Source organism: Vulpes vulpes, chromosome 13, assembly GCF_048418805.1.
Source record: "Vulpes vulpes isolate BD-2025 chromosome 13, VulVul3, whole genome shotgun sequence".
Lineage (NCBI taxonomy): Eukaryota > Metazoa > Chordata > Mammalia > Carnivora > Canidae > Vulpes > Vulpes vulpes.
In genome coordinates, this window is record NC_132792.1 from 80,734,948 (window position 1) to 80,759,029 (window position 24,082).

General features: G+C 46.0%; 1 protein-coding gene across 5 annotated transcripts in view; it reads right to left on the reverse strand.

Annotated features, from left to right (window-relative positions):
* Positions 1–642: 642 nt before the first annotated feature.
* The window catches only part of DYM (dymeclin), a 344,551-nt gene continuing 321,111 nt past the window's right edge, over positions 643–24,082 (reverse strand). For all 5 annotated transcript variants that reach the window (XM_026006032.2, XM_026006027.2, XM_072734786.1 and 2 more), the window contains one exon: positions 643–1,040. In XM_026006032.2, coding sequence (XP_025861817.1) covers positions 891–1,040 — 150 coding nt within the window. In that variant the 3' untranslated portion in view covers positions 643–890. The remainder of the gene's footprint in view (positions 1,041–24,082) is intronic.

The window sequence follows — 24,082 nt, forward strand, 5'->3', positions numbered from 1 at the left end:
GCGCGGCAGCCCTGGCCTACCTCCCTCACAGAAGCTGCTTCCCCTCCGCCAGGGCCCAGGAGAGTTTAAAACAGTCAGAAATAAAGAGAAAAACATGTTACTCATCTCATGTGGAATACTGTATTAATCAAATTGGTCTCCTTTTCTGTTAGTCTGGTTGAAGAAAAAAGATTGCTTTCAAAATGAAGCTTTTCTTTTCCCAGTGATTAATACAGAGTAGATTAACTTAATTTGCACTAGACTCCAATTTAATTCAGCTACAGCTCAGAGGCCAAATCCACAGAAAAGCTAATCTGAGCTTCATGAGAAGGAGCCATTTCTTTCTTTGAGGGAAAGATGCAGAGGATCTGATCTAGAGGCTTCCATCCAACTGCCTGGGCACAGTGTTTATTAAATCACGGGCCCTCTGGAAGGCAGCCCCTCACACACATGACTTCATTTCCTTATTAGTTCCTGTCTCGTCATCTTTTCAGACATTTCCCAATGTTGAAAGAAACACACACACACACTGTACCAAAATAAAAATCTTGAACATGTAAAGAAAAAAAATCGTTATGTACCGGTGAAGTGCTATGTGCCTAAGGCATCAGGTTTCTGGAAAAGCTCTAGATTTTTGGTTTAGAAATAAAATTGCATGTGGAATAGCAGGTTTTTACATTTATTATTGTGTACCCCCCTGCCCCCCCTTTTTTGCACTACAATCTAAGCGGAGTGATCTACTGCCAACTGGCACCAATTTTCCAAATCCAAGTGTGTAAGGGAAACACGCCCTGTGCAAGCCTCTCTGCTAGGAGGTGTATCAGGCAATCCGTCTACTTCCGTTTCTCAGAAAGTCACTGGAAGGGCTGCTCGGCTGGAGGAGGGTGAGCAGGGGAGATGCTGTCCTGCCCTCAGTCGGAATCCATCGTGAAGAGCTGGATGTCCTGCGGCTTCCAGTAGAGACCTACTGCTGAGTTGTAGACCAGCGACCACACGTAGGGGATAAAAAACTCCTCGGGCTGCTCCTCTTCCACATATTTGAATTTCAATTCTGGAAATTTCTGCAACAAAAAGACGAGACGATTTTACAATCTCACAGTTCCATGAAGAAGCAGCAGAGTCTCTAAGTGGGGCTGAGGTGTGGGGAGCCCATGTCCCTTGTTGTCACGGGCCTCATGCTCTGGGCTTCGTGGGCCAGTTTTCACAGGGCTCCTGTGAACACGTGCGGCATGTGGAGACAGATGAGCCCGTCAGTATTGTCTGCTGAGTGGAGCAGGCGCTCAAGACGGATTGCCTGATACACCTCCTAGCAGAGAGGCTTGCACAGGGCATGTTTCCCTTACACTTGGATTTGGAAAATTGGTGCCAGTTGGCAGTAGATCAGGAGCAGGGACAGGAGGCAGGGGGACAAATATCAGACCAGAAAGGGGCCCGCAAGGGTGGCAGACGGGAGGGCTCGAGGAGGACCACTGACAGTGCGAGCTGAGGGCCGGCCGGCCATCCAGGAGGGGCCATGCTCTTGGGCCGAGTCACCTGGGAGGTGATGGCTCCCCCTCACAGCTCCTCGGCCTTGACCCACACAGCGTAGCCCAGCCGCGTCCTTGCGGGGAGGCCAGATGCACCCCCCCCACCCCGAAGCTCCATGGGGCTCCGTAAATGTCCCCAGGCTCTGGGCTTCTGATTCCCTCCTGCCAGGGCAGAAGCCGCCATCTCATCCCTGCAGCCTGCAGGTCTCCTCCAGGCCCCTGGGCACCCTCGCAGGCCAGGGTGGTGGGCAGGAGCTGTCACAGTGGGGGGGCCCTGGAGGAAGGAAGGGGGCACATGGGGGGGGGGCCTTGTCCGTGTCACCTGCTGCTGTTTGCCTGCAGAGAGGGTGGCTCTGTAACCTGAGGAGGAAACCAAGGAAGCACGGCCAACTGCGGACAGAGGCCCTGCTGGGTGCTGGGCTGAAGGACCTGCTTTCTGTACTGTGGGCCTCATGGCCTTTCACTCCTTTGGGGCTGGGGTGCCAGGAGGCACTGCGTGCCCGCCTCTCCTCAGAGGGGCTCTGTCCTGAAGTGGCAACAACAACGCAAAGAGAACAGAGGACTGAGACGGGAGGACAGGTGGATCCAGGGGTCTGAGCGAGGTGGGGCAGCCAGTGAGAAGGGAGGAGTGTTCCTCCCTCAGTACCAGATGGGGCACAGCAGGCAGGAGAGCAGAGGGGGGCGGTGAAGAGAAGCACCACCAAGCAGGGCCCAGACCCAGGAGGATGGAGGGACGCAGGAGCCCCATGAGGGGTCCCTGAGGCCTGTGAAGGCCCCGGGAATGGGGCCTGGCGGGAAGGGCTCTGTCAGTGGTCACTTCAATCACAGCGTGGAGAGTGGAGGGCAGGAGCAGGGGCAGGACAGGCCTGGTCCACGGGAAGGACAAACAGGCCTCAGCTAACATGGAGATGGGGCATGCACAGGGAAGCCACCCACTCACACAGAACTGTAGGAATTTTATTTTTATTTACTTATTTTTAAGGATTTATTTATTTTAGAGAGAGAGAGAGTATGTGAGCAGGGGGTACGGGCAGAGGGACAGAGAATCCTCAAGCAGACTCCCCGCTGAGTGGTGAGCCTGATGCCAGGCTCAAGCCCAGGACCCTGAGGTCATGACCCAAGCCAAAGTCAAGAGTCGGCTGCTTAACTGACTGAGCCCCCCAGGTGCCCCTCACAGGAATTTTAAAGCAGCATTTTACAATAATTTAGACTTGACACCTACATACTGGATCCAGAGTTCCAGAAAGACAGAGGAGGGCAGAGACAGAGACAGAGGTGCTTCTGGTGAGTTTTGAGTTGAATCTTGGAATGCGTATAGGAGCCCCTGAGAGGGGGTCAATCTGGTCGTGGACGTTACACTGACTTACCACACAGAGTGCAGTCCCCCATTACAGTTTTAATGAAAACCAGCTCCCTTCCATGGCTCCAAAGCCTTTACGTAAACATAGAGCACAGACAAACGGGATTTGACTGGCTTGCGCTCCTGCCTTACCTACTCCCACATCCTCCTCACACTCTATGTACCCATGTTCCAGAGGCAGGAACATGAGGTTTAATAAAAACCCCGGCCATCTGGACTATGAGCGTTTCGAATCAGTTCTTTACTATCATCAGTTGTAGGCTGAACATGTCGGGCGTGCTGACGGCAGGGGTAGTGACTGCGATTTAGAGGACGACCCCACCCATCCGGCTCTTCTGGGCCTTCTGGCTGACAAAGTTGGTCAGCTTGGGGACGGATGGCTGTGGCACTCATTGACCTGACTGGGATTCGGGCGAGCTTGCTCATGGACTGGCCAGGGGTCTCAGGTATAAGGGAACAGAGTCCTTGGAGGTGGCAATAAATCCCTCTCACGGAATCAGTTGTGCTGTCTTATATGTTGCAACACACTGATACTCTTTCCCATGAAAAACCTGCATTTGCAGCCCCAGGGTGCAGCTAGCAGTGCCCAGCAGCTGGGCATACAGGGCACCAAGCTGCAGTCAGCCACCACGTCTCGCGGAGGCTGATGTGGCCAACCCGGTTCCAGGTCACACAGCCACAGGCTGGAGCTGGGATTAAAGCGTAGGTCTGCCTGGTGGGAAAGGATGTCTGAAAAGTGACAGAGAGTTGCAGCCACCCTCGTGCTTTGTCCTTCGGGCACAGCGCTGCGCTCCTTCGTGACATGGCATGGGGCCCGGCACACTACTGGTCTTTAAAGAACTGAGCCATGGAGATGTCACAGTCAAGGACAAGGGACGGTTTGACAAGGAAACTGACCCTCAAATGACAAGGATGAAAATCCTAGTTCTTCGAATGGCCTCACAATTGAGAAAATCTCTCCTGCTGATGCAGAGAAGTGAGGGGCTGGGGGTAGGGGGCAGAGGTGGCCCAAGGAGGTCAGAGCCCCCACATTGCCTTTTTTGGCTGGAATAACAACATCTACATTTCTAAGTGGTGCTGTCGCCAATATGACGCACTTCTTGCTGTCCAAGGGAGGAATGACCAAGAGGGCACCCTTTTCCCCGTCCTGTGACACACATGGGTGTTTTCTTACAAAGGCCTCAGGAAAGGGTGAGAGACAGTCTGCACCAGGCTGTTCTCTGCATCACTCAGGGTACAATGGGAAAGACAACCAGAACCGGCTACTATTGTAAGGACTCCTTCCAACGTAATTAAAGACACTCAGGCTAGAGTCGCTCAATCTCGGGCGCTAAGTTTTCCTGCCCTCATGATTTTGGGGAAATTCTGATGACTCTCCACTGAGAAGGAGTAATGAGCCCGAGCCTGCCCTTTGATCATGCACGGGCAGATGTAGGAAAAGGCCACTCGGAAAAGCACCCAGCATCCCTGCGACTACCCTTCCTTGTCCCACCACCTGATCAAATAGAGCTGAAAATGCTTTGTGTTCATGTGGCTCGGGTTTATGTCAAAACAACCATCCATCTTGCTCTGGGGTAAATGTAGTCAGCAGAATCTCAACAGAGGATGACATCCAGCACGCCAAGAACACCCAGTATATAGCACTTAACAGTGGATGAAAGATGGTCTATAAAATGGTAGGAACCATTTATCTGTCAATACCAGACCTGTGGTTTATTATAAAGTTTTCTTCAAGCTGGTCAGTGGTTATTTCTATAGAAGCTCTCCACAAAAATGAAATCAATGCTGACACGTGGCTCACATCTGCAGCTAACAGAACCATCACCTACTGTATGGCAGGGCAGGTTCAAACACTCGACATTTAGTCACTCATCTAATTTTTGAACTAATTAAAATAAAAAAAGCACTTGCAAGACAAGCAGATAATTTGAGTTTTAACACCATCTTTTCCCACTCATTCATTCATCCAGCAAACCCAGTACTAGAAATCTAGCTGAGTGACTCGCACACATTCCTAGTATTTAAGAGCTGAAACTCCGAGCCTTAGTAGCTGGGTGGCCTGGGACTCTTAAAACATAAAAGTTTACTCTGAGATTTTGAATTGAACCATCCTTGTCTCCTTCCCAGGGCTGGGACAAATCACATGAGCCGGGACAGTCTCAGGGAGAGGGTGAACACGTGAAGGCCCTGGGCTGTCCCGGGGGAGTTGAGACAAGGGATGGCTTTAAGGGCTGAGTCTCCCGACTGTTTAAAATCCCGACAAGCATGAGGCTGTGGCTGAGCCACACTGGGGCCGAGGGCTCGAGGCCAGCCCGCTGAGGTCCAGGCATGGTCACCTGCCCGCGCTGGCTTGTGAAGGCCCGACCATGCGTTGCATCACCTCAGTGTGGGCCACTGGACACGGTGGAGGCAAAAGAGCAAGTCCAGACCGAGTGGCACGAGTGCACTTCCATTACTGGCTGAACCCAAATGCTGCAGGCTGTGCAACGCACCCCTGAGGCTACAGCACCGGCTCCCCTCCAAGGGACACATGAGCTGAGAGGCTTTATCTTGTGGGTTCTTGGCTCAGAACTTTTCACCAACATTTAAACGGTTCAGAACAGAACATAAACCATCAATAGCAGGAAAAAGAAGAGCACATTCCCTAAAGCTGGCTACACAAGTTCTGAAAGCACAAGGTAAAAGAGCTTCCTTTTTCCTGCCATGAGTTGTTTGTAAGACCGTATATGGGGAACATTTTAAAAGGGTAAAATAATAGAAATTATAAACGAGTTTTGGAAATACCATTCAGTCAGCCTGATTGAAAGTGAATGCAGCCCCTGTGAGCGGTGCTCAAGCTGCATTAATTTGACCCCTTCCCAAATTTATGTGGCTGCCTCACTCATCTGTTAAGAGCCAACATGGCTGGAGATTTAAATAGACATTCTTAAAAATATGTCCTCCTCTAATATGTCTTAGAAATCTTGAAAGCTAAGGAAAAGGAAGACAAAAGGTTTTATTTAGCATTAACGACACTGGGGACACATTTTGTCAGGATTCAGTCCAAGAAATGTCATCGTCTGCATGTCAGATCAACAACCTAGAAAAAGGCACTCTTTCCTTCATGTTCCTTTTCAAGCCTGTGGAGAACAATTAATGCCATCCTGTGATGGCCGAGAGAAGTCCAACTTCCTCACTTGAGTGTGTTTGCTCTGACTGGGCTGCCTGGGCGTCCTGGCCCTGACATCCGTCCACATGCTCTCTAACCACTGCTCCTCCCTGGAGTTCTCAGGCCCCCTTTGGGCTCTAGCCAGGGACTGCCAGGTGGATGTGCTCAAGGCCCATTAAAGCTGTGGGAAAGCATGGGGGGGCGGGGAGGGACTCTGGGATACGGGGGTTTTGACTTGATGGTTATGGCAAGAACTCTCTGGAACGCCTGGGCTAGCAGAGGGCAGGATGCTGGTCACCTTCAGCCCAGGCTTTTGCCCGCTTCTTTCTCAGTTGTCCCGTGACTCAGCTCAATAAGGAGAGAAAACCCATCTCTCCAGCTCGGAGCTTGGTCTCAATCCAAAGCTACTTAAAACAATCCGGTTGTTTTGATTTTTGGAGCCAGAGGTAATGCTAGACTCTCAAGTTTGGCCGGAATGTTTTTATCAGCTTCAGTGAATCAACCCACTACAGTGGGACATCCGGGCGCCCAGTCCAGAGACAAAGCAAAGGTCTGACTTGGTGATTGAGACTTGGGGATAACAAGCAGGCCGAAAGCTTTAGAGACCAAAAGCCTTTCTGCTGTCAGTCATGCGATGGGGTGAAAACCCACAGGAAGTTCAGTGAGCAGATGTAGGGCTCAACTGCAATCATTTTTATGAACATGCAAGTTCAATGGAGCTCCTCCTTCTACCTAAAGATTACAGAGATAGCAGCACCAGAAACTCCAATGAGCACCTGGCATGGCTCCAGAAATTTAGTGCAGTTTAAAATCAAATAGCTACATAGCACACTAGAAAGAATTCTTTAAAAGCCCACTTTTAGAGGCAACTGGGGGGCTCAGTGGTTGAGCGTCTGCCTTGGGCCCAGGGTGTGATCCTGGGGTCCTGGGATCAAGTCCTGCATTGGGCTCCCTGCAGGGACCCTGCTTCTCCCTCTGCCTCTGTCTCTGCCTCTCTCTGTGTCTCTTGTGAATAAATAAATAAAATCTTTAAGGAAAAAAAAAGTCTACATTTAGCCCCTGAACAGAGGAGCAAAAGGTGACAGTTGAGGATAAGGCACCCATCGCTGCTGGCAGAGGGTAGCGTTTGGAGAGCTGACGGGCCAGAGGAGAGCATTCACTGGCAGCACTTTAGCTGAAAGCAGGCCCGTGGTTGGGCCGGCGGCAGGAACTGCTTGTCCTTCTGCAGGCGTTCATGGGTTTGGATGGGCCTCAGCTACCTGACCAGCAGAGTGCGATCCCAGAAAGTAAACTAACTACCATTAGGTACAATTCTAAGTAGAATATAAGCTCCAGCAGGGCAGGGATTTTACTTTTTCCACTGAGGTGTCCTCTGGTGCTTAGAATAACGCCAGGGGTTTAATAATAGTTTGTTGAGTAAATGAAAAAACACATAAGAATTGTCATTTGTAGAAAAACGAAGAGTTCTTTGGGGGGGGGGGCAAGTTTGGGGAAACAGAGTGGTGGAGAGTGACTGGAGTAAGTGCCTACATTTATGTGGGACCAAGTGAGCCAAAAGAAGCCCCTGTCACTTTGAGAAGCAAACGAGCTGACTTACCAGGATTTGGGGTGAGGGTGGGGGACAAACTTCAAATCTAATAGATTCATTTACTTCTCAAATTGCCGTGCTCCCTGCCGGCCACCATTCCACCACATTCCACCACGTCGGAGTCTTGCTGGTTGAACAATCCAACTCATGGACTTATATAGATTACATTGATAGATACAGTCAATGGCATATTTTATATTTCAAAATATATCTGTGGAAAATGATGAACTCTGCATATAAGTCACGGCCATGGACCAGACTGATGCATAAGATGATAATGGAGACAAGTTCTAGTTTCAGCTTTTTATTGTCTACTCTTGTCAAGATCACAATATGGCCAGATGCCCTCAAATTAACACTTAAGTCCTAAAGGCGTATCAGTGATAATCTTTCTTTACACTATTTCTTTTTTTCAGAATAATATGTGACCTAGGGGAGTAAGAGAGAGGATATAGATTTGGAGAAAGATTCTGAATCATGTTGAGACAAATTCTGTCAAGATAAGGATCCTTGTTGAGTCTGAAATGGCCATGCTGAGAGTTACATGTGGAAGATGCATAGAGGACATGGGATGTAGGGACAAGGGCAGGCAGGAGGCTTCACCGGCATACTGGAGCCCAGACTGGGGGGAGTTCAGGTGATCACATCAGGTGACAACACAGCCTTTGCCACTGTATGTCGGAGAGATACTTGGAAAGACAATTCCAATTAAGACTAACATAGAAAAGTTGTCTCTAATTTCATTGAACATTCTTAGGATTTAAGTTATAAGCAAATATGAATTTTTTTCAAAACTACAAAGAGCATCACCCATTCTTAGAAAAGTCATGCCTTCCTTAGCAAGAAGCTAAAATTAGCCTTTGATAATCAACATTCCCATGAACCCATCATAGATTGGAGGATATTTTTCCTCCCTCTGCTTATGGAAAGAACAATCTATTCCGAGTACTACATGAGAAGCCTTGTGGTTGCTTAAACCAATGATGTTTTCCTAATCTAGCTGGAGAACATTCTACTTAAAAGCCAAGATTCTGGGGCAGCCCGGTTGGCTCAGCAGTTTAGCATAGGGCATGATCCTGGAGATCTGGGATCGAGTCCCATGTTGGGTTCATTGCGTGGAATCTGCTTCTCCCTCTGCCTGTGTCTCTCATGAATAAATAAATAAAATCTAAAAAAAAAAACAAAAAACCCCCGCCATGATCCTAATGGTAATAAGCATTTTGTCACCTAAAGTTTGGTTTCAGTACTTCCTATGGCTGTACTTCCCAGGGGTCCAAGCATGACCCACGAAGGGGTGACCACATCTGCGACTTCCTGTCAAATGCAACTGTCTTGGTCCCGTCATTATTCCAGCATATGCTGTCAATGAATTAAAAACACAAAATGAGATTTGTTTACTTCTGCACAGTCATTAGGACTAACGAAGGGTATCAGGAAATCTAGAGAAAAGGAAACAGAAGCAGAATGTTCTAAATGAGTCCCAATACCACTTTGTGCCAAAGAGCAGAATTTGGTATGAAGTGAGTCTTAGATTCCATTCAGGAATTATTGTGTCTGTGAAGTTCCAAAATCATGTAAACGTGAGGTAAAGCAATCTAGAGATAGGATCCCCTAGCTTCAAAAAAAGGTCGAGGTCCGTTAGAAAAAGCTGTATTACATTCCTGAATTCTAAGAATTCATGGAATCACAGAATGTCAGAACTAGGAGTGCTGAATACCTCCACTCCCATGTGTTTACTCCTACCTTTTTAAAAAGAAGGTACAAATAAAGCAACAAAAATCTTTAATAGTTCTAAGATATACCAAGTTAACTGGAATTCACATTAAATGACTACTGGATATGTTTACTTTTTTAAGATTATTTATTTACTCATGAGAGATAGAGAGAGAGAGAGAGAGAGAGAGAGAGAGGGGCAGAGACACAGGCAAAGGGAGAAGCAGGCTCCATGCAGGGAGCCCGACGTGGGACTCGATCCTGGGTCTCCAGGATCAGGCCCTGGGCGGAGGGTGGCGCTAAACCGCTGAGCCACTGGGGCTGCCCCCTGTTAACTTTTTTTTAAAAAAAGATTTTATTTATTTATTCATGAGAGACACACAGAGAGAGGCAGAGACAGGCAGAGGGAGAAGCAGGCTCCCTGCGGGGAGCCCGATGTGGGACTGGATCCCAGGACCCTGGGGTCACGCCCTAGGCTGAAGGCAGGCGCTCCACCACGGAGCTACCCGGGGGGCCCCCAGAGTATTTTTCTTGTCGGTATTATGGCAGAAAAGGAAAACACTTCAGATGCTCAGCTTTCCAAAACCAACATAGAGAGAGGGTACCAAGCAAGAGACAGGTGACACGATCACAGATCAAACATGACCCGGATCCCAGTGCGCATGCCAGCCAGGAAGATACTCCCCGCAAGCTAACAAAGGAGGAGGTGTTACTATCTGAGCTGGAACAGGACCGAAGCTTCCATTTATGGAAGCCTAGCCGTGTCACTCACGACTCCTGTGTGCACCCTTTCCTGTTCAAAAAGGCACAGGCTTTGTTTCGTTCCTCAGTGTGGGCCCATCACATCTCAAGTGCTGGCCTCGGGGCAGGCTAGACATTTATATGCACTGCCAGAAGTCCATGTGATTTCAGTTTTTCCCCCCATAGTTTTCTATGAAGTCATCTGAGGACTTTTTGAATGAGCCCCCCCCACCACGGGCAGGTTACAGGCACGTTCAAAGGGCCCAGTGCAGTGGTCCCAAACGCCAAGGCCAGGCCGGGCCAGAGGGCAGAGGGCTGCTCCTGGAACCACAGGCCTCCCTGACATGGCTCACATCCGGGGTCATGCAGGCCCTCGAGCCTGGGCCACAGTGGTCAGGAGTCCCAGGCAAGGCACTGGGAGGCACACCTGTTGCTCTCTTCTCTGCGGCAGTGGCTCTGTGCGCTGCAAATGCGGGCGGGGGAGGCATGAGTGCACCTAACATCTGGGGAGCTGGTCAGAGAGCCGAGGCCAGGCCAGGCCCCCACTTCGTTCCCTGTCCCTTTGGATTTTCCAGCCCACACAGACTGGAAGTTGTAAAAGGCCAGCAGTCGGTCCTTAATGCTCCTCATGGCAAGGGTCACACTTACCCATCGCATGAAATGGAAATAAACACCGTGATAAGGAAGCAAAAGCTTAATAATGCACCCCTGCCATCGAAGCCATGAAGGGTGTAATGCAGGGGAAACTCGGGGTGTCTGAGACCTCAGACCCGGCTCCGACGCTAATCAGCGCGGACAGATCACGGCCCCCTCTGACACTTAGTGCCTCATCTGTAAAGCATTACCGCTGACAAGGCGTGGGCGGCAGTGCCCACGTGACTCACGTGTGGCTGGGGGCCCAGCATCTAACGCTGCCCAGTGACAAAGGTCGTGGCCACGGGCAAACTAGGAAATGGAGGGACTCCTTCCTTCGCCATTCCTTCTCCACCGTTATCTTTCTTTTCCAATCAGTGTCCCAGAAGGCAAGCAGAATGTCCGGTAGGCGAACATTCGCAGATCTATAGTCATTTCCAAAAGGTGACAGTGGCTTAATGGGAAGGAGTCGTGTGTCTTTATAACACAGGCTCTAATTTTTCCATATTTACAGATTTGGATAAAGAAAGATACACTGTTTATCTCTCTGTTTACTTCCAAGGACTAACCACAGATAACTCCATTTGTTATATGCTGCAAGCATGAAAATTAAACAGACTGGAATTTACCTGGAAAAGAGTTACATGAGCATTTTAAAGCATATTTCAAAGGGAAACTTTAAAATTAAATAATTGACATATTGTACTTTAGGATTTGAGTATAGGAAACACTAAATAATAAAATGTTCTTTTATATTTGGGGTTTATTTAGAAAAGAGAATACAGATGTATGTCTTTTTTTGTTTTTGAAGCACAATTTTGGATGAATGTGAAAAAAATAAATTTCCCCTCAAGAGAGATACTGTGTGCTCAGCATGAAAGGGATGACATCTAAAATCTGGGGCTTGTGGAATAGAGCTTTACTTTTAAAAGTGGCAGATTAAGGGAGAACGCAGTGCTTTTAACAAGAGTAACTGACATTGCTGATGGGTCTTTCCGTGGCTTCCCCGTCCTGGGGAGCACAAACGTCTGGTGAAGAAAGCTGTGCTGAGGACAAGCTTCTGATTCAACCCCTCCTACAAGGTGACCTATTCGTCCACGTACCCTCCCTTCCTCCGTATTATCATTTGCTTAATTACAGCCACTGACGCTTTAATGGTTGCACTATTTTAACACAATGGTGGCTACAAAATAATGGTCTTTGCCATCTGGCTGATGAGTCTCATTGTGTGTTGGGACTATCCCGAGACCCCAACCAAAGTCTGGCCGACTTGCGGCTGTTTCCCTGGCTGTTTTGGAGGCCCAGGCTGTGGCAGTGCAACAGGAGGCTGTGATGGTGGAGGCCACATGGAGCTGTGGTGCAGGGCCACACGCTGGGAGCCCGAGCTGAAGGCTGGCTCAGGACCACTGATGGTCTAGGTCCCCCATATTCCATCAAATACCCACATACACAAAGTCACCACAACACTGTGCCCATCAACCTGCTACAGGTTATCGGCTCAAGGTCACTCTTGTTTCATTTACCTCACACTTCCCTCTTCTGAATTATTTTGGTGCTAATCCCAGACATGTAATTTTATTCCTGATATTAACCTATAAATTATCAAATGGACAAGAACTTTTTGCTCTTCTTTTAAGATACTCAGTATGAGAATAAATGAAGTCACAGAGTGATCTTTTGTACCATAAATGTATTTTGAAAAAATATGAACTATGCTCCCTGCTACCCTCACGTTAATTACTTGGAGAGTTCAGATGAATGCAAATGGGAAAAAGGATCACTAGGGGCGACTGAGTGGCTCAGTTAATCATCTGACTCTTGATCAGCTCAGGTCATGACGTCAGGGTCCTGGGATCGACTTCTGCCTGGGGCTCTCTGCTCAGCCAGGAGTCTTCTTCTCCCTTTCCCTCTGCTCCTCCCCCGACTTGTGCACATGTCTCCCTCTCAAATAGATAAAATCTTAAAAAAAGAAAGGGAAATCAGGGCTTGCAAGTGACAGGTCCAGAAATAAATCCAAGAGTCTCCTCTTTTGATGGTCATATGCTTGGAGTCCAGTGACCTTTGTTACTTTTGTTTTTCACTAGAAACAAAGGAGCAGACAAATAAAATTCGGTCTCCATCCTCTGTCTGGCTCTTCACTAATGAGTCTTTATCTTGTGATACTGTTTCGTTGAGCCTACCCGCCTCTGGGGAAGGGCCTTGGCAGCGGACTTCACCATGCCTTTGTGTTTAGCTCAGCAGCAGCTGCTGACACGGGCCCCCGTCTACAGCCCAGGTCAGGTGAGCGGCCTGGATGGGCCGTCAACATCGTGGCCCCTCTGCCTCCATCCTTCAAAGTCAGAAAAGGGGGAAAGAGAGCCTGGGAGGTAGTCTCAACACCTATATCCGAAGGGGGATGTTCTGTTTGATTTTGTCTGTGTCCCCCTGGACCAGCAGTTCACGATGGCAGGGAGTAAGGAAAGACCGGTCATCATTGGCGGACCTTCTGATCAGCGTCTGGGAAGGGCGTCCTTCTCTAGTCCACGTTCAGGATGTGTTGCTGAAGGCCCTGGGCACTCCCCAGGCCTCGACCCGGATCACCCAGGCCTGCAAACACACAGACTGCTGCATAATCCTCCTGCCTAGGTGTGAAGTGAGGAAACTGCCTCCCCCTAACTCCGCTCCTGAACAAGCTGGAGAGGAAACAGGAGCCTTCGGGACACATTAGGGTAAGGGTTCCAGCTTAGAAAAACAGACTTTTTCCAAAACGTGCTTATAAACCTCATTCCTGGGATTCTTCTCCATCATATTCCCTTTTCACTTCTGGGAATCAGAGATGGGGATGGGGTGGGTCACGGGAAGGAGGAGATTACAAGAAACTTGGACAGGCACTTAGGTAACCTGTCTTCATCTAAGGGTGGGGGGCAACGATATACCCAAGTGGGAGCTTTCTGTGTCTGGAATATTGTCATCATTCTTTTTTTTTTTTTTAAGATTTTAGTTATTTATTCATGAGAGACAGACACACAGAGAGGCAGAGACACAGGCAGAGGGAGAAGCAGGCTCCCTGTGGGGAGCCCAATGTGGGACTTGATTCCAGACTCCGGGATCACAGCCTGAGTCGGGATCACAGCCTGAGTCGAAGGCAGATGCTCAACTGCTGAGCCCCCCAGGCCTCCCTCTCATCATTCTTTTTAATGCATTTCTCAACTTCCCTTGCTCTGGTGTGGTGAAGTCTTGATTGAACTCGAATCCTACTTATTGGAACTTTCACTAAAGAACACTTATTTTTAAACAATCTGGAGACAACTAAGAGCACAAACACAAATCCAGTCAGTGCAGGGAAACACAACAAGCTTCCACGGAGCCCTCCCATAGGGATTCATGTACACTCTGCAGGATTTTCCACATCTTGCACGTGCCTGGACTAGGAGAACTCGCACGAAAAAGAGGATAGGAACACAGCAAAACTGTAAATTATTCAAAAAATTAAAAAGCAGAGATGTTCCTCATCTATGCCTGAAGAATTTCTTTTTTTAAAAAAATTTTTTTTTTAATTTTTTTTTTAAATTTATGATAGTCACAGAGAGAGGGAGAGAGAGAGAGAGAGGCAGAGACACAGGCAGAGGGAGAAGCAGGCTCCATGCACCGGGAGCCCGACGTGGGACTCGATCCCGGGTCTCCAGGATTGTGCCCTGGGCCAAAGGCAGGCGCCAAACCACTGCGCCACCCAGGGATCCCTGAAGAATTTCTCTTACCATAAAAAGCTCAGGGGCTAAGTTACACTGACGCTGTAGTTTGTAAGTCAGCAGATATATGCATAGAACCAAGGACATGCACAGAACCAAGGACATGCAAGGACATGCGTAAGCCAACGACCACCACCGTGCCCCGGAGCCGCTTCCAGGCCAGAGCACAGGCCTGACCGCAGGACATGATGGTGATTCCAAGTGCGAAGCGCTCTCAGAGCTGGGCCAGCACAGTGGGAGGGGAGGCCTTGCCGGAGCAGTGATAACCTCCAAATGAGGAAGCACTTTAGACATTGGGGGAAACTATGAATAGAGGCTCGTAGGCAGAGGCAACACTGGTGACTTTATCTTTAGGAAGGAGATAGTAGAACCAGGCACTCCCAAAAGGACTAGATGTTTTTCTATTTTACCTCTTATAGACTGACAGTTTATAATTTACAAGCCTACACAGAACCTTATCATAAAACCACATACACTACAAACATTTTTATCAGAACAACCGCAATGCCCAGAAAAGCAGCATTTTTAGGCAGATTCCAGCTTGGAAATATAAATTCTCTGATTTTGAAATGAGGGGCTTCATAAACCTATTCACTGGTTGATAAAAATTATCTTCTGAGATTTCAATTACTTTAAACTACTTTTTAAAAATTTTACGCTCCCCCAAATCATTTGCTGCTTATAAAGAAAGTGCTTTTGAAAATAAACATGCAAAAATTTCTATAAAATATGTAATTCCAAAAATAGATGAACTTTTGTGATGTTCTTGATAGCAAACTCTAGGATTTCACATTCCCTAAAAAAACTGTTAAGAGTAAGAAATTTTACATCCACTTTCTGAAGGCTACTCTGAATTTTCAGCTATGAGCTATTTGATTAAATCCTACTTGAAAATTAAAAATAATACAAATCTCTACCAGAATGATAACAAGGGAATTTTGGCCTTTGTGCTTATGCATAGAGAGGCTAACATGTATTTGAGATTTCCAGCAAGAGTGTATTAAGTTCTATTAATAAATCTTCTGGGACACTGTGTTCCAAATATACATTTTTCTTTTTTAGATTTCTAAATCTGTAATTGAAATAAACCTAGTTTTAATTTTTCCCATGTTCAAAGTTGTAGTTTCTTTACTTTCAAATGCTGTTTTGCAACTCAACTCCTTAGTTGCTTATTATATATCTAGTATTAATCTGCAGTCATAACCAAATATTGAGTCTTAACAAACACACATTCTCAATTGCTCTGGGTTGTTAAGCTATAAACACATTATTTTCTCAAAATTTTAACTTACTTGTAGAATTTAAATTAGCTACATTCTTATTTCTGAGAGCACTGAACTATTTAAAGATGTACTTAAACCAACTTGTTTAGCTTAGCTAATCCACTGCTAGAGCTGAGAGAATTAACTCAAGAACACACACTGAGCACACTCACTCGAATCTCAAAGCTCTGGCTCAGGTACTTTGTGCAGCATTATCACGGAGAACAGCCACAGTGGGCTTGGACCTTTATCTGAGAGAAAGTGAGGAATTACTGATTTTTCCATTCCCTTTTGCATTAAAACCATTACCTCTATTAATCTCAAAGTCCAGACATTCATCAGCATAACCTCCTCTAACTCATACTGCCTTGGATCACCTCTTTCTTCCTCTTTTTTAGAGCAGTCACAAAAAATACACTGTAACATTTACCATCCTACTCAATCTTAAATGTACAATCCAGCAGTGTTATCTATACTCATTCACACTGTTGTGAAAGATCTCAAGAACTCCTTCATGCTGCAAAATTGGAACTGAGTACCCATTTAACATCTCGCCTTCCTCCCATCCTAGCAACTAACATTCTGTTTCTGTAAATCTATTTTAGATATCTCGCATAAATGAAATTATCTGTTTTTCTGGTCACTTTGCATGGTGACCTCAAAGTTCATCTCTGTTGTACCATGTGACAGGATTTTCTTCCTTTTTAAGGCTGAGTAATATTCCACTGCATTTTGCTTATCCATTCACCTACTTTTTGGCTACTATGAATAGTGCTGCTAGGAACAAGGGTGTGCAAATATCTCTTCAAGACCTTGCTTTGTAAATACACATAGTTTTTTGAGGAATCTCCAAACTGTTTTCCATAGTGGTTGCACCATCTTACCATCCTACCAATAGCACACAAGGGTTCCAATTCATGTTCTCACTAACATAAAAAAAAAAAAAGTAGCAATTACAACGTGTGTGCTATTATTATTATTCTTCTTCTTTTTAAAGTAGGTTCCATGCCCAAAGTGGAGCCTAATGTGGGGCCTGAACTCACAACCCTGAGACCAAGACCTGAGCTAAAATCAAGAGTTGGACGTTCAACCAACTGAACCACTCAGGCATGCTGGGTATGTTTTCTTTTAATTAAAAAATCTTTTTTAAAAAAAGATTTTATTTATTTGAGAGAGAGGGAGAGAGAGAGGGAACGAGCCAGGTGGAGGGGCAGCAGCAGAAGCATGTTCTCCACTGAGCAGGGAGCCTGATGTGGAGCCTGATCCCAGGACTCTGGGATTATGTCCTGAGCTGAAGGCAGACACTTAACCAACCAAATCACCTAGGTTCCCTAATTTAAAAATTTCTTTAAAAAATTTCTATGATGTGTCTCATAGTTAAATATGCTATTCACTGAATAAAAATTTTAAAACAGGAATTTAAAAATTATCATTAGTTCCACAATCCAAATATAATAACTATTAAACATTTTGATAATATTTTCTGTAGCCCTTTTTTGGAAGGGGACAAAGATCATATTTTAGGACAGGGGAAATGGGTGGAATAATTTGAATTTCATGTGTAAACAGAATTAGAAAAGAATCTTACATACTGATAAAAATATTTTTACCCTTACTGAAATCTCTTTAACACTTCGTCGCTTACCATACATATTTCAATCACTTTTTAAATAAAGGGATCTTCATGGACTGTCTCACTTTTTTTTTTTTTTTAACCTTTTCTATTGTGAAGTACAACACACATTCAGAAAAGTTCAAGGACAAGGACATAAATATGTGATGACAAAATTAGTATAAGGCAAGCATTCACGTTGCCACCACTCGGGTCTGCACAAACACTCCCACAGCCTCCTAGGTTAGCACTAGCCTGATTTTTATGGTAATCACTTCCTTGCTCTTTCTTGTAATTTTACCACATATATTTGAATCCCTTAACACTACAGATGAGTTTTGCTTTTCCTTGAATTTAATATTAATGGAATTATATGGTTATTATATTGTACCTGGATTCTTTCATGTAGCATTATGTTCATGAGTTTCATACATACTGGGTTTGTGGGCCTTCACTCATTTGCACTGCTGCACAGGGCTCTAATGTTTGAATATACCACAGTTTATTAATCAGTTCTATTGCTAATGGGCTGGGTTTCCCTATTACAAACAGATGATGCGATGGACGTTCCTGGCACACAGGGCATGCACTCATGTTACCTGTACACTGAGGAGTAGAGCAGAGTGTGCATATGTTCAACTTTAGTAGGCAGGCCAAACACTCTTCTACTGTTTGTATGATGTAGTCTTTTCTTTCTTTCTTTTTTTAAGGACTTCCAACAACCACACCACCCCTGGTCTGTTGCTTTTCTTACCACTGATTCTGCCCCTCACTGCCAAACCCTCCCTGGAAACTGTGAAAGCCTATTGGTGGCCGTCACACTTGCATCCTGGCCAATGTGGCCTCCTGTACTTTGGTCAGACTTGTACCTTCTCATCACAGCATGAAGAGTCGAACATGTCATGTGTACCTATTGTACGCAGGGACCTAGGCTGAGTGTCAGGGATGAAAAAAAGATGGCAGAGCCTTGACATCATGTGTTATAAATGAATTGGGAAAAGGGCACATAGGAAAGAAAATGAGTCTCACCAGAGGCAGGATGCACTAGGCAGCCAGGAACAGGGGAAGATAATGAGTATTCTGGAAGAAGAGGAGAGGAAGGGGTAGGGTGATATGTGAGTGCCTTGGGGAGGGGAGCTGATCTTGACTCGGCCTTGAGGGAAACACAGGCTGAGCAGATGAGCAGAGGCCGTGGCTGGGAGCGTGCGTGCTATGTTCAGAGAACACAGAAGGACGAGTGTTACCCTGAAAGTGATCTGTGCCACCTATGGGTGCAGGGGGGCAGAATCCGTCTCCCAAACAGCTGGGTGAAGAGGAAACTTGCAGCCAAGTAAGATATAGGATATAACAAAAAAATTAAGGTCTGCCAATTAAAAACATTATGCTTGGTCACAAACATGCATCCAGATACAACTCCAAAACACATTTCTAAAAATACATACGGCGCTAGACACTGAGAATGTGACCCTTCCAAGGCATAGAAAGATCTGCAAGGTTACTGTCCCAGGCCACACATGACTCCAAGACTGGCCTCACATTTTGCTGGTCATAAAGGGGAAGGTCAGGGAAAGAGGATTTAAATGAACACAAATGCACTATCAACAGCCAACAAAAACTCACGGCATCATTTTTCCACACCAACAACAGGAAAGGGCCAATTACTACTAATAGTTGGACTTTCAAACTTTTTTGAGGCTTCCTCTGCTGGATGATTTGGCCTGATCCTGGGGGTCCTGGCACCCCCTGACTGCAGGAGTGAATGGTGATACATGTGGAATCAGGAAACCTGGATCCAGGCCCGCATAGGCCCCTGCTGGCTTTATGACCAGGGGCGGGAAGTTGATTCTCTCCATTTTTCTCTATTTGTAAGATAAAAAATAAAAACAGCGTTTTCTAAAATATCTCTTATCTCTATCCTAGCAATTGATGCTGAGAGGGGGAACATTCTTTTGGCTCATTTCCACATGAATGAGAGAAGCTCACGTCTGGCTCCTCTGTATCTTTCTTTGAACAACAAAATTTCCCATAAACCCTAAGACTTCAATGTTTGCTGTTGTTTCTGAGAAATGAATGAACTCCAGGAAACATTGTTTTTAAACACAGTTTTTGTTAGCCAGGGCCGCTGGAGGTAAGATGTGTAGGACAGATCAAAACAAGCAAAGAAATGAACTGGAAGCCCTGGCACTTGGCTGCGTTTGTTGGAACTTAACGCGTGTGCTCTCCTATGCTGAGGATAAGAGTGGAAATTTAAAACAAGGAAGTGGCTTCTCCTATTTCCTCTCCAGGAGTGATTGCATTCCGAACCATCTTTTTTTATTGGATTAGAAAGTGGTATACTCTTGTGAAATGGAGTCAGGTCAATTCTAATGGTAAGTATGAATACATCTGCATGGAGCTGATCGGTCTTTTCATAAATACATGCCCAAAAGTATCTTTTGAAAATCCTGAAATCAGGGAAAAATTTGTAACACTGAGTTTTCAGTCTCCATATACAGAGAACTACATGGATCCTGAGTAGACACAGGCACAACAAAAGAAGTAGTACAAGAAGCTGGTTATGGAAAGACCAGAGCTTCAGAGCAGGAAAACGCGGCTCAGCCTTACTTTCCGCCACAGAGCTTTCTGGTTGGGTATGATGGGTGAATTAAAGAACTTAGATCTGCTGGAGCTACTGATGTGATCACAAAAAATAGTGAATAAACTATATATCAAGTCATATTTTAAAGTTACTATTTAAAAGAATCTTCCTATAATTCCCTCCAAACTAAAATATCAAACCAACCAATGAGTTAACTAAAATCACTCAGGAACTGATCTGTTTTGAGAGTTCAAACTAGTCACCTGAGCCTTGGGCTGAGGTCATCCAAGTGCTGTTTGGAAAGACAAGGCCTTAAGATCCTGCAGCAGCTGATGTCCTAGGATGGCCCTGCTTCTCTTCAGGGCCACAACCTCCAGTGATGTGCAACTTCTTCTGCTATCTTTTCCTGAGTTAGCACATACAGACTCTTCTGAGACACCGCAAAGAAGATTCACACGTGTTCCTCTACATTCTTCCTGGGCTGGGCCACGACAAGTGGTGCTTGGCCTTCACTCCTGCTTCACTCCTGCTAACGTCCCTGTGGGTGGCAGTTCATCTGAGCTGTCGCTTTGGATGCATGAGGAATGCGGGAAGCAGAGAGCCAAGCTTGGTGAGTGGTAGGGAGTGAGGCGCCTCGGGCTGTGAGGAAGGCGCTCTCAGCGGCCTCCTAGTGACAGAGTGCCTGACCAGGACTCTGAGCCACCTACTTTGGTTGTTTGGACCTTACTGCTCTAGTTCTTGGTTTTGTTTGAGAAGTGAGGTTGATGGATAAGCGGGAAAATAACCCTGGCGAACAATCACTGAGAGCCTCCTCTGTGCCAGGCACTCTATTTATCATCTCTTAAATTTCCCCAGCTTCCTCAAGATCAGGCCAAGGTTATAAGACAGACCCATCCTTGCAGTGAGAAACAGAGGCACCGTAGTAGGGGTAAATAACCTGCCCCAGGCTACACAGGTGGCAGAGACATGACTGGCTCTGAAGGCCCAAAGTCTCCTACTTGCATCTCCATTTATGTGCCTCAGGGCACTGGTTGTGGGGTCTGTATTTGGTCCACTTTATCATTTCCATACTCTCGGAAATCAAGGTATCTCAGAATCCTGCAGGGTTCGAGTGATTTCCTTCCTTTGTCATTTGCAACCTCTCTACTTTACTCATGATTCCTCATTTAAAAAGGAACAGAATAGGGATGCCTGGGTGGCTCAGTGGTTAAGCATCTGCCTCTGGCTCAGGGCATGATCCCGGGAGCCTGCTTCTCCCTCTGCCTGTGTCTCTATGTCTCTCTGTGTCTCTAATGAATGAGTAAATACAATCTTTTTTAAAAATTAAAAGGAATAGAAAAGAAGAAGCTGTTTCTTTGAATGCTACTTTAGATACTGTGCCTGCTTATTCAGGAAATCTCTTTAAGGGACAACTGCTAGCAGAGTGCAGAGGAGTTGCTCAATCAATATACAAAAGGCAAGAAAATCCCTGTTGCAAATAGCTTTGTAAAAGGAATGCTAGCCACTGGACGTAGGAGATATTTATTCAAGGACTCAGAGTCCCAAGGACTGTCAGAACCATAAATAAATATAATGATCAAGAGCCCACAGGGTTCCTTGTACCCCACTCTATCCTGATCTGAAAAACCCTCAATATCGAATTTGGTTGTTTTCACTAGGGACTGTTAACAGTGAGAGGCTATGTGAGGGAATGGAGAGAACACGTATAAATGATGAAAATACTCACTGATTCTTCATTTTTAGATCCTATAGCTTAGGGCTGGGACAGATGGCCTGAGATGAAGGCACCTCTTTTACAGCACCTGCCTGGCATGATTTCTCATCTCTGTGTCAACAGTAAGAATGGTGAACGCACAAATTTGATAAAACTGATATTTAATGGCAGGAATCATTAGAAACGAAAAAAGAACTAGACATACCATTTGAATGCTCTTTTTGGTGAAATTCCTCTACTGTACATTTTTCAAGAGAGATGGTGCTTTCATTCCCCCAAATACAGTCTTTTGCTATAAACACTAAAACTGAATGGACATCACCCTTGACAAAAGTAACCACCCATTCCAGTCTGTGGAACATTCCGGGATACAACTGAAACCATGGCCACGATACCCGGAAAGCAACTCAAATGCACAAAAGCTTATCTCTCAATGATGAGGACAGAAAACCAATCATTCATTTATCCTTTATGGAACCAGGTGTCTCTCTTTGGGGTACAGATTATGAGCACAGCCACCAGCCAGCAGAGGTTAAGGGTTGGCTTTGTGACTTCAGGTATATTTTTAGTAAATGGGAGCTACGCCCGTTAGGGGGAAAAGTGCTCACTGGTATTGAGTTTTTATTAACTTGGGGGCCTTCAAGTTAAATGAAGAGCATTTCCCAAGAGGGGCACAAAAAGAGTCTAAGGAGTTCACTCCCAAATATTATCAAGTATGTATATTAAATATCACATATTTAGTGACAGACAGAGAAAGATAATAATGTGAAGACTGCAAGGGTCTCATTTACAGTATCTTGTCATAGGAACTACTGAAAATTAAGGCTGTTTCTAGCTGCTCCCGCTATCAATTAGCCAGCAGCCACTTCCCAGCCGTAATAACTGCCACATGCACTTTGTGCATTACCTCTGGGCCCGCTAATTCCAAACACAGGAGGTCACAGCCGAGACTGCGCTCAGCAGACCGGCCTGCAACCGAATGCCCTGCTAGTCAGATTTTGTTGTACAAAAGAAATGATTCAGGACGTCAGAATATTTTAGATAATTTAGCCTAGTTCCGCTCCTTAAACATATGAACTAGATTATATACTTTGTAATAATTTAACCTTCACTTACTCAAACATCTTCTGTGCCATGGAACTACATGCTTCTCTTTATTTTGGTTCCTTAGAGTTTCACAAAATTCAAACAATGATCTCTGGTCTAAGTTTACATGGTTAGGCTGCCAATAAAGTGACTCACGTCATGTGTAAAGGCCTTCATTTTTGGAAATGGAAAAAACCAGTCCTGTAAAACTGACACTTCGGTTTGAAAGACGAAGGTAACGTGCAAAGTACGCCAGTCTTGTCCTCAAAGGTCATCTTTTCAGATCTATGAAATAGCCCTGGCCCATTCCATGGTCTGGGGCTGCTTCCACAGACACAAGTGCTCCCCCTCCTGTGGGGTCCCACAGACCGGCGTGCTGAGGGGCGGCCCCACGGCCCAAGCCACGGAGTGCCGGACACTCATAAAGAATTAACGCTCCTCCTGAACTCTGGAAGAAATCGGATTTCGTCAGTGAGGTTTGGCAATGTGAGAAACCCTGTAACCAATTTCATTTCCTGATAAATGAATGGTCCGTAGGGGAGGGTCAGCCAGTGAGTTTCGGCACTGTGGAGAGCTCAGCCTTGCCTGAAAGGCTCCTCGAAGGAGCCAGCCTGTCTATGGCTTACGGCCAGCCGGCCAGCCAGCCCCCTGCACACGGGGCCGGGCCACGCTCCTCTCCCAGCCGACCCGAGCTCCACGGAGGGTCCCGCACAAACACGGGGCAGCCCTTTAAGGGCAGACACTGCGATTGTACGCCCCCCGCCCCCCCAGGACTGGCCTTTTTAACCTGTAGCTCTGGAAACACATGCCTATTAAAATTATTTTAGGGATGCCTGGGTGGCTCAGGGCGTGATCCTGGAGACCCCGGGATCGAGTTCCACATCGGGTTCACTGCATGGAGCCTGCTTCTCCTTCTGCCTGCCTGTGTCTCTGCCTCTCTCTCTGTGTGTTTCTCATTAATAAATAAATAAAATATTTTTAAAAATTTATTTTAGAACAGTAGGTTTAATGGTCTTCATCACTTAAACGTATCGTCCCTCACACAACCCAAACCAAGGTAGCCTCAGCACCCAGTTTTGACTTGGATTTGGGGGAATGCAGTGTCTAGGGACAGACAAATGCTCAGAGAAATAGGAGTCACGTGTAGAAAGTCAATTGGAGGGCAGTTATGAAAGAGTATTTCAAAGTACTGAAACGAGTTTACCTGAAATGTAAGGAGCCTAATTAATCACAGGACCATTTACCTTCTAAGCTTGAAATGAAATAACTATCTATATGGTTAAGTAAACCCCAGGGCAATTCTCATATATATAACCATATACGCTTTACTTATACTTAAAATTTTTTTTAAAAAATCTTTTTTAAAAAGATTTTATTTATTTATGAGAGAGAGAGAGAGAGAGAGAGAGGCAGA